Here is an 11,164-nt window from a genome sequence, read left to right on the forward strand (position 1 = left end):
TCTCCAACTTCCATCCCTGTGTTATATTTAGCTAACATTTAGCTAACATCTCTCCGCCTCAGAGTTTGTTTCTGCGTCAGAGGTGACAGACACAAGGTGTAAAGTTTAAACGCCGTAATTACGACCCCCGTCCTTTTTAGTGTCTACACCGCTGTGATGTCTGTTTCCCATTATTCCTCTCTAAATTCGGCAGGAGGGGCGGTGCACGGCGACGGCCTGCAAGCAAGGAAACTGAGATAAGCTAGTAATCACTATGTATGGTGTTCAATCACTTTATTTACTAACAGCAGTAAATACGGCGCCGTGGGTCGGCTGCAGATTTGATTTAACATATTCGTCCGAGCAGTAATGAGCTGCACAGACGCTCGGGTGAACTTGTTCCAAGAAATGTCAAACTGTCTTTAAAATATATATATATATAAATATCCTGAGAAACCAAAAGTTAAACTTTGCCAAATATAGAAAGGACGTTTGACTGATAGATGCGTAAAGGAAATTTCAAACCATTTGTCCTAAACTGTGTACATTTAGACCTCACATATAAAAGCATTCTTCACTCCCACTACTGAATGACTCTTTGTGCACACTCAGAGAAGCTGCAACACTTAAGAAAAGTGCATAACTCTTTTAAGCTCTATTTAATGCGTCACTGAGTGCAGACTTTGGTCTTCGGCAGCCTTGTGAGGCTCTTGCCAAGCTCATAAAAGCTAATCCCGGCTCCACTCCTCTGATTTGTGTCTTCAGCGGTGGAGCAAACTGACTTACAGAGCGAGGCTGCGAGGGAGGTCTCCGGGACTCCGTGGAGGTCGCACACGGTTACGCAAAAACAAATGTTCTTGCAATAGCGTACATTTGGTAGTTCTGTGCTTTACGCCTGCTCCAGAGGAAAACAAACATCAGATTATGCAAAAAGTCAAAGAAGATTTTTACATTTTTTTCTGAATGAAATTTTTGAATTCTACAAAATTAGACTAAAATCTAAACAGATTATCTTTCTACAAGTGTTTGAAAATATACATTCAATCAATGTGAGAGGATGATCAACAGCAGAAATTAGGGAATCATTAATTATTAGCCTCTAAACTTTATGGGGTTGATAGACTGGAATAAAACAGCAGACAACAGGTCACTTTGTGAAAAGCTTTAAAACTTCATGTGAAAAAAATGTTTAAATTGACAGATTTTTGTTGCAATTTACTTTCATTTGAGTTAGAAAACATGACTGCACATTTCCAACTTAGAAAACAAATTTTAATGACATAAAATAGCTGTTTTAAGAACTTTTAAAATCTCACTCCAATCAGCTTTGGATTTATTTTTTATGCATTCCCAATTTAAAAAAAAACATATATATATGATTTTGCTTGTTTCTAGCCACAAAAAAACAAAACAAAACAAAAAAAAAACTTGCTTTCTAAGACATAGTTTCTCAGTAATTTGTTGAAAATTCACCTCTGAGTTGCGTGATGAGTTGTGGTGAGGAATAACCCTTTTCTCTAGATGTCTACAAATAGAATGCAGCTGAGTAGGGATCTTGTGGCTTGCCATAATAACTTGTTTGTCACACTTACACGCTTTTTCAAACTGTATTTTTGTCTCTCCTCCTGATTCACACTGATTTGAATAAAGAAATACTCAGAAACGCAATTTTAATTTTCTTTTTATATGTCCTCCGTCATTAGAAAAATGCCACAAGAGCCTGTTAAACACACCAAAACCCCAATATTCATCAGATTTAAATTACATTTAATAAATATATCAGAAGTAGAACATCGTTCATTTTTGTAACTGATGTAGATCTTAAACTTTAACCAGTCACTAAGGAATTGTCTTCAAACTACAGAGGTGATGTGCAGTAATGAACCTGGAACCACTTTTATACCTTAAAAGTCTCACTTACACATTTACTCTTCTTAAAAGTCAGACTGCAGATTTGATCTAGTATTTGTGGCTGTTTTTTAAGTTTAAAATGTCAAGTTTGCGCGGCACATTTCTGCTCTGATAAACAGGCTTGCAGATGACCTTGTGAGAGTCCGATGATTCCTCTGATTTTGGTTCAGTCATGTTCAGAACTCACAGTGATGCACAGAAGACTTACAGGGTTAAAGCAAAACGAAAGCCGAGCAGCTGGTGAAGATAGCAGCTGTGTGAATCTGCATATTCACATTCAAGATCCACGAATAAATTAGTTAAAGGTGTAAAGTTGCTGTATATCAAAGCCAATATAAGACACGAAAAAATGTGCTTTATGAGGAGAACAAAATTCAAATTTTGAAGGAGCAAAGAGACTTTGGGAGGTAAATGAACAGAATGAGAGGCGCTTTAGAAATTCAGCACACAGATTTTCATGCCTCCCCAGAGGATGAGTCCTGATTACTTTGTCATGATTGAAGTTTTCCAATAATTCAAACAGCAGCTCCAAACTAGTGATTTTAAAGAAGATGTTAAAAGCTGTTCAGCGTGTTTTCAAGCTGATTATCCGCTGCCTGTGCTAACAAACAGGAAAGCATTCATTATTTTAGCAAAAACCAAACAGGTGATGCTGGCAAATTTCAATCCTTTCATCCAAACTTTAAACAAACAGAACGCCGCCCTCACAATTAATAGTTTCAGCTTTATTAAAAGCGTGTTGTGGACATTGGTTTGCAGAATCTGAATTGTCAGGTTTAAATAAAAGCTGACAAGGGAATTTGGACTAAAGCGCTTGAGGCAGTACATGTTAGTGGCATTAGAGATTGTGCAGTAAAAAAGGGCAATCTATTTCTTAAAAGTTTGTCATCAAAAAGCAAAGAGGATTTAAACAAAAATCCCAATTTTAGATGTATTTTTTACTATATTTGATTGGAGGAACTTCAGAAAGCTACTAATGTTTTAAAAGATCAAGATATCATAACTTTTGTCTTAAACTTTTTATGACTTCTTTGTTTATACAATTTATTTCATATGTCAGAGAAACACTAAAAGTCTTTTTTTCCATCTTTATTTTAAAAACAAAGCATTTTCAGGGATAAATTAGGTGTTCAATTCAAGCTGTTACTCAACACTATTGAGTCATTTGTACTTAAACTGCATTTTCAGTTCAATTTTATTTATACAGCCTAATATTACAAAACAATTGTCTCATTGGGCTTTATGCCAGTAATTGTACAAAAGCAATTTTGAGTTTTACTTATCATTATTTGGTTGAGAACTCTCCAGATCGTTACTATTTTAGAGTAACTCCACTCTGATTAAATCTAGAAAGTTGTGGAGATTTGTGCCAAAATATTGATATAGTTTGATATAGTTGCTGATTTTTCGTGATGTTTTTTTCCCAAAGTTTTCATCAGGGATGTAAAAGATATTAGATACATATCGAAAAATCAATCGGGCAGTGGGGGGGGGGGTAACAGCAGTATCGGTTAGGGATGTAAAAAATAGATACGTATCAAAAATCGTATCGTTTGAAAACCACAGATTATGTTTGTTAAAAGGTATAAAATCCATCAAGATGTAAATATTCAATTTCTGGCAAACTGTAGTTTTTCTTTGTTTTTGTTCCTACTATCTTTATCTTTTTATGTACATACTTTGCAAACAAAAAGTTGTCCAATCATAAGCTTGTTTCTTCCAAGTCAATACATGAATCAATTTCTTTGTTAAATGACGAGTGTTACTATTTATAGCCTTAAATGTCACATGAATACGAAATATCTAGATTTTAGCATTTTAGGCTAAAGATTCGGACTGTGTTGTATGGCCAAAAGGTTAGTTGAATCCTTTATGAGAGGGAAAGATATACTCCTCTAATTTTCCTAATTCTTTTTTAAATTTGTCTTGTCATCCTTTTTTCAACAATCAACTAGAATGTTTTAAATAAACTGAATTCTGTGCTGATCTATTTTAATATTTATCTACTCTCAGACTGTTAATACATTGAAATTATGTGATAATATCAAAGGTGTTTTCTACAATAGACTTCATTTTATTAATTTACGCAAAAAATCCACATTTTATTATGTGACATATCTTAATACACTGATGGAATTCAGTGATTTAGCAAAGACGAAAGATAAAAACAAAAGCTCCTTTAATGTGTGGCTGCAGGCTGTGACCTGTGTGCAGGTTTGTACTCATTTAATGAGGACGGAGTATTAATGGATGGAAAGGAGTGAATAGAAGAGTTTCTTTATTTAAAATGTTCCCTTTACAAACAGGTTTCCTTAGGCAAACAGATGTAGTTTCACAGCTGACTTGTGGGGTTTCCTGAATGGAGTTTGGGATCCTAAAAGCCTCTTAGCCGCTCTGTGCGGTGGGAAGACAAGCACCTGTGCTCTGCAGCTTGTTGCCCAGTCATCATGTTTGTGTGAAGAGGGTTTTCTCGGCCCAGACGTTAGTGAAAAAGCACTTTGATCAAACAGCATCAAAGATACCTCCTTATAGTTTACAGTCAGGCTTTTTTTTTTTTCCACCAGCCTCCTCACTGGCAGCCTTTTGACCACTGTGTAGCTGTCTCAGCCTCTAGTAAATTCCTAGGCACGGTGTCTTGAAAGGGCATATTTAATGACCTCTCATTATCCTTCCTCTCTGAGGAAATAATTTTCAAACCGTCTCTACTTCACTGATTAGGCCTCAAAGGATTCCCTGATGCTTTTTCCAATTTCCTTCCTCTGTTCTCGTCCCTCAAGTTCCAGGATGTTCCATGATCACACTGTCCCCAAAGCTTTATTATAGTGTCTTGCCGTGATGTAAAAACATGCCTTTTTTATGTCTTGTTGCTGTCTTTAACTGTTCGTTTTCTTCTCTGCCGACAGAACGATACCTGGTCTGAACTGTACTCCTTTGCCGTTTTCAAGGCAATGAGCCACATGCTGTGCATTGGTTACGGCCGACAGGCACCCGAGAGTCTGTCAGATATCTGGCTGACTATGCTGAGTATGATTGTAGGAGCTACCTGCTATGCTGTTTTCATTGGCCACGCAACAGCTCTGATTCAGTCCCTGGACTCCTCCAGGCGGCAATATCAAGAAAAGGTAAGGAAACATCCCCCTTTTTAGTAATAAAGCTCTCTGTTTTCTCTTTCTTTCAATGTAAGGTCCCACGATACTCTGATATTTACACACACCAACATTTGGCAAACACAGTCTTCTACAAAGCCGTAACAAAAAAGAAAATCCACATATCTAACATGAAACCTCATTTATTGGCGAAAACTTTTTCTGAGACTGACAACCTTATTAAAGAGATACGCTACATAAGTAAAAACCTTAAGACAACACTCAAAAGTCCACCGGTTGATCTTAATCCTGAGGGTTTTCTCAGAAACATGATTTTTTTTCTATACATTTCTTCCTAATCAGGCTTAAAGGAGCCTCTTTAAACTAAACCCTGCTGTCTTCAAAGCAGGATCTTCAAGTCATGCAAGTGTTAAACCTGATCAATGAATTGTTCAGCGTGTGTGGCCCAGCAACAGACTGGCGACCTGTCCAGGATGTACCTCGCCTCTGCCCAACAGAAACTGGGACAGGCTGCAGCAACTCATGACCCCAACAGATATACAGCGGGTTAAGAAAATGGATGGAGGAAATTTAGCGAAAGAATCGCTGAATCAGAGAAAAAAAAACGTCATTTCGCCGGCTCTGATCAGCTGATTTACAGAGAAAAAGCGACATTTCGCCTGCATTTTCTTCAAATGTGTGTAATTATAATTTGAATACTTAATATTGATTTGAAATAAATAAAAAAAAATATGTTCTCTTGCCCGTTTGAAGATTATCTTGCATGCTAAACTGCTAGACTGCTAGCTTATTTGCATTTAGACGCTTAAAAGCTGATAATTCTGAAAAGTTTTTAAAAAATAATTTTTGAAAGGGTTTCCTAAAGTTTAGGAAATTTCTGCTTACGCATCTGGCTAAAGTTGCAAAATTTCCCTTTCCGGCTAGAGATTGTTTCTGGCGCCATGTTGCCCGTCAAAGAATCTGCTTAAAATATAGATAAAGGTTGCACTTCATTTTTTGACTATGGAGGAACACAATATAAGAAAAATACATTTAGGTTGGTCTTCTGTGTGAGTTTTTTTCAATTTTTCATTTATCTTTTATTTATTATTATTTTAAATATTTTTTAAACACTAAAAAAGATAAGTTACAAGCTAGTGTTTTTTTTAAGTTCTAAAACTTAGAAAATAAAGACAATCTGAAAATCTTTCTAAGATAATTATGTTCATCTCCTTAAAAAGTTAACTATTCTGCTTGTCTTTTATAGATTTTAGTTGCATTTCTTTATATAAAAATAAGAGTAAATTAAGGAATATGGACGGCAAATGGCATTAAACAGCTTGGATATGTTTCAGTTCATATGATTCTTTTAATCTTGTTTAAACTTATGATTCTATCAGTGATTTTTTTATGTCTTGTCCATCAGCAGAGCAACAATGTAGAAAAGTTCTATGTTGAATACAGGAAGATGAGCAACGTTAACTGACACTAAAGCTAATTGTTGAGGCTAATCAGTACCACCCTGAACTCCCTCACATAAGCGGAAGCTCTTCTATGAAGAAGAAGGTCAGAGTGCTGTGGATGGAGGCTGCAGAAGTGGCCTGTGGTGTTAGAAGCTCTCTGTTTCCAAGCAGAGTCTTGCTGGCTGGGGAGCGGGGGGAGTGGTGGTGGCAGTCAGCAGCCAATTGAAGGCTGCGGGTGTGTTCGGCCAGGTAGAGTCAAGGCTGGGAGTGCGGTGTGTGTGTGTGTGCTGGCGTGCACGAGCGTGCGCAGGCGATGCGTTGTCCCCTCGAGCAGCAGCAGAATTGATGAGGCAGCAGACCGGCGTGTCCTGCCAATGTCATTCTGAAGGTGACGTAAGCAGCCATGGCTGCCTTTCTATTTGTCTCCTCCCGATAACTCACTCTCTCCACCTGCACTCTCCATCTTCACCCATCCCACTTCACATGATGTCATTCCTCCTTTCTCCTCTTCCTTTCTTTGCGTTGCCGCTTCCTCCTCATCTGCATCATGCTGTCTTCTCACCTCTTGATCAACATTTCTTTTCTTCCCTTCTCTTTCATCCTGTCTGAATATGGTGTCCTTGAAAGGTGCAGTGCTATTGCTACCCGCCTGCTTCAGGGAACAAAACGAGGGGGAGGGGAAACCTGGAGTCCTGGATTTCTGAATGCAGTCTCTTTCACGTTTGAATGGAAGTGTTTTTCTTAATTTCCGGGGAGGAACTTCAGCTGGATGAATCATCGAGAGCAGAAAAACTGGAGAGTCTTCAAGTCTTCTAAAGTTAGGGTCACCTAAAAGAGCAAACCCAAAATGAAAGAAACTCTTATTTAACCCCCTATTTGTATTCTACTGCAGCTGTTTGAAAGTTCAAGTTCTCCCTTCAGGTTTCTAGTCTGAGAAGTGAAAGGACTTGATATTAGGGGGGCAATGGCACATTTAAAAAATTATTTGATTCATATAATTTGTAGTTGATGATGCAATTCATAGTGGATATTGGTTCATTTCAAAACTCATCCAGGACATCTTTGACCAAAGATTCAATCAGTGTGACTGAGAGATAAATACCTGGTTATGAACCGTACAGGTGAAGTTTTCCAGATTCCTTGTATTTCTTGTAAGATAATCAAGTGCAAATTGAATATGTGTACTAATGCCTGTAATTAATGGCGAATCCATTCATGTTTAGGGGTGTATTCAGAGTGAACACATTTGGTTTGCTTAAAGTGATTTTCCTCAATAATCCAGAACAAATTTTCCAGGAACGGCTCTCAGATCTATCTTTCTTGGTGGTCCTAGTTTGTTTCCAGTTGGACTGAGCTCAGGTTCTCTCTGAGTTTGATCAGCCACTCTAGCCAGTCATTACTGGATCTGAACAGAGGAAGAAGGAAGGAACCAATGTGGAAACATGGTTGTATGCTCATTGTTATGTCCTGTGTTCAACATGCCCTTCCATTCTGCTCACCTGGCAGGTGGGGCAAATGATCGTAGCTAGCACCTGCCAGGTAATTAAGGCGGAGGAGGCCGCACCAAGGTGGGCAGGGAGCGGAGCTGTGTAGCATTTGGGTTTTACTAGTTTTTTGTTCTTTTTCCCCTCTTTGTCCTCAGCAGTCTTACACTGCTGGGTTTTGTTATTTTAGTTTAGGGCGGACCTTGGTAGTCTAGATTTGCAGGCTTTGTTTGTTTGTATTTTCCCCCTAGACTCGGGGTAGGTTTGCCCATTGGGGACGTAACACTCATCCAAATACTTTTAATGTGATACACATTGTTCTCACATCGTTTTCCTGACAGTCATAAACACTATTCAGCGTACTTTCTTTTTTGTCTCCTCAGTAAATGTCTTGCAGCATGCCTCCGCTGTTCCAAAGTAGCAGTAAAAAGTGTTGTATCTGATGCTGATGTTCAAAATTGGAAATATAAAGTTTGAATAAGTGAACATCCCGACAAGGATGGCAAATTTCTTTCTCACAATGCTTTGCCCCGCCCTCTTAATTCCTGCCCAATGGCTGAAAAGATTTTTTTCTTTTTAAAACAATTTAATAACAGACAGATCAATCTGGTTGGATTCTAGGAATAAAAATCGATCAATCAACTTAGTAGATGAATCATTTCACTCCTATAGTAACTAGTGAGTTTAAATAAACTTGATTTATTTAGCCTTTGTGGCTAAGGCTCTTGTTTTCTAAAAGTTAAAAGAACTCACAACATGGTTGAATCAATCAATCGTCACACCCCTACTGGACATAATTAGTGAGCTGCAGAAAACTTTGGATCAATGTTTAAACTTTAAAGAAAATTAGCAATATTCATTATGAACTAACATCCAGTCAGTTTCTGTACTTTATTCAAATTTATTTAAACGTTTTCCATTAACTCATAATCCCATCTCAGACATTTTCCTGCTGAGGACAGAAAAGTGCCGTCTCCCGGAGCTGTGATTAGGACCAACTGTCAGACATCTTTCCCCCCTCTAGGATTAGTATTTCTGTTAAAGATGTGTGTGTTACATAAAAAAATGAAATGAAGAAGAAGTGAGCATAAAAGTGCCACTGAGGCTGATGCTGATGCTGCTGTGTGGATTTGTTATGCCTCAAGACAGGACTGTAAGTGACATTTCAACATTTAGAGGGTCTTAGCAGAACAGAGTTGCTGGCTGTCTCTTGCAGTCTCGCTGCGGATGCAGTCAGCTCTGTTTCTAATTCAAGTCAAAGGCAATGCTCTGTAAAAGTCAGAAAACATGTGACTACAGGGCTTTTAGATGGAAGCTTAGCAGCTATTTATACAAAGATGCTGTTGCAAATGAAGGATCATGACTCACGCTCCAGCTTCACATGCATCGACCTGACTTTGACTTAAGGTTTATTTCTTGTATACAATGTTTATTTGTTTGTGTTTTCATTAATTCATTTAATTATGGAGTGGAAGCACATATATGTGGAAGCTCAAAAGCGGGAATGTTTATTGCTGCCCTCTGCTGGCTACTTCCACAAGAGTCCAACTCTTAAGTCTAACCAAAAGACTGGCTCAAAAGTGACATGTAAGAAAGAAAAATGTATTATTTGAGCCAAAAAAAAAATCATTTTAATTGATTATTTTTATACAGATCTTTATATTTGCCAGTTTTTATCACTCAAGATGAAAAAGTGGGGGAAAAAAAGATAGTGTGTGCTATTTGGAGGCTTTAGAGCCTATTTTTATATTTAAAAAGTTTTTTTGTCCTTTGATGAACTTGTACTGGTCCAAATGTTAAAGCTAAACAAAACGTTCTTACTTTTCACATACTCGTACTTGAAGTTATGTTTTTGCACATCCTGCAAAGTTTTTCTAAAAGAAATTCTAAAAAAAAGGATTTGACATCAAAATTTGGATTCATTGCTGAATGTATTTTACTTTTGAAAATCTGACAACAACATGATAAGTCTGGGGTTTTCAAACTTGGGTTTATTTTTTTGCACATCCAGCCATTCAAAGTGTAATAGTCTACACATTCCACCATCTAAAAAGCCGATTTAACTGACAGATCCCCTGGACTGCGTGTCAGTGATTTGCCACAGCAAGTTCTCACTTTGATTAGCATTAAAAATAGTTTATATATATATATATATATATATTTTTTTTTTTTGCTGAGTTAACCTAGATTACAGTGGAACGGTCAGAGTTTGCATAACATATTTAAAGAAGAGGTTGTTCTTGTGTCGGGAAAGTCATTATTAATCAAAAATAGGTTTAATGATTATTTGGTTAAACTTGTTTAAATGGGATGAGAAAAATAAAGACATTACCAAGAAATGAAAAAGGAGCCAGCTGAAAGGGAACAGCTTTCATCGTCGGGGTTATGTGAATTACAGAAATTAACAGTGTCACCATCTGCAGTCGGTATCTTCATCCATAACAACAAAAGAGACCCAAAAAAGATCAAAAAACACAAAGAAGCATAAATAAAGTTCAGTCTGCGTAATAGATGTAAAAGAAAAAAGGCATATCACGCAAAACTTAGAGATAAATCTTTAGGAAATCAACATTTAGATAGAGGAAATTGGGTTTCTAAACAGACATTAGAATGAACATAAAAACATATATAATCAATTTTTCTCTGAATGTGCTCGCTAAACCATGTTTTTATTTTCTATAGCTTTTACAGTGAGATTCAAGTAAAATACTTAACCAGGAATGAGGTCTGAATGCTTGTTTATTCATAAAAAAGATGTTCAGGTGCATCCATTCTGACTCTGACAAATATTAGCGAAAGTTTTTTTCTTCTTCTAATTAATTATATTTTAATTAATAAAACAACAAACATTAAACACATCAACCACAGATGCTTTCTGCACGTTTGAGTCATTTTTAATTTATTTACTCCGTAAAGTTTTTTCTACTTTGTTGTTTGAGATGTTAAAAAAGAAATTAGAAATGTCTTGGTTTTTGTTTTGATTAATTTCAGAATAAAAACATAAAAAACATTTATGGCAAATAGGTAGATACATGACCTCACAAAAGTCAATACATGATAAACAATCATGTATTAAAGTAAAATAGCAACATGGTTGAATCTAAAAAGACACAGAATAAAATGACTGCTACTACTATTTTGAGCTTGTTTTAAAATACTGACATTGCAGAAATTTTATTTTTGGCCAAAATAGTGTTTAGAGGAAGAATTAAAGATTTACTTCAATGGAAATAATGTTTTT

General features: G+C 36.7%; 1 protein-coding gene across 1 annotated transcript in view; it reads left to right on the forward strand.

Moving 5' to 3' along the window:
* The window catches only part of LOC112147462 (potassium/sodium hyperpolarization-activated cyclic nucleotide-gated channel 2), a 34,701-nt gene that overhangs the window by 11,027 nt on the left and 12,510 nt on the right, over positions 1–11,164 (forward strand). The window contains exon 4 of the mRNA XM_024273871.1: positions 4,794–5,012. Within this exon, the coding sequence (XP_024129639.1) occupies positions 4,794–5,012 (219 nt within the window). The remainder of the gene's footprint in view (positions 1–4,793; positions 5,013–11,164) is intronic.

Source organism: Oryzias melastigma, linkage group LG17, assembly GCF_002922805.2.
Source record: "Oryzias melastigma strain HK-1 linkage group LG17, ASM292280v2, whole genome shotgun sequence".
Lineage (NCBI taxonomy): Eukaryota > Metazoa > Chordata > Actinopteri > Beloniformes > Adrianichthyidae > Oryzias > Oryzias melastigma.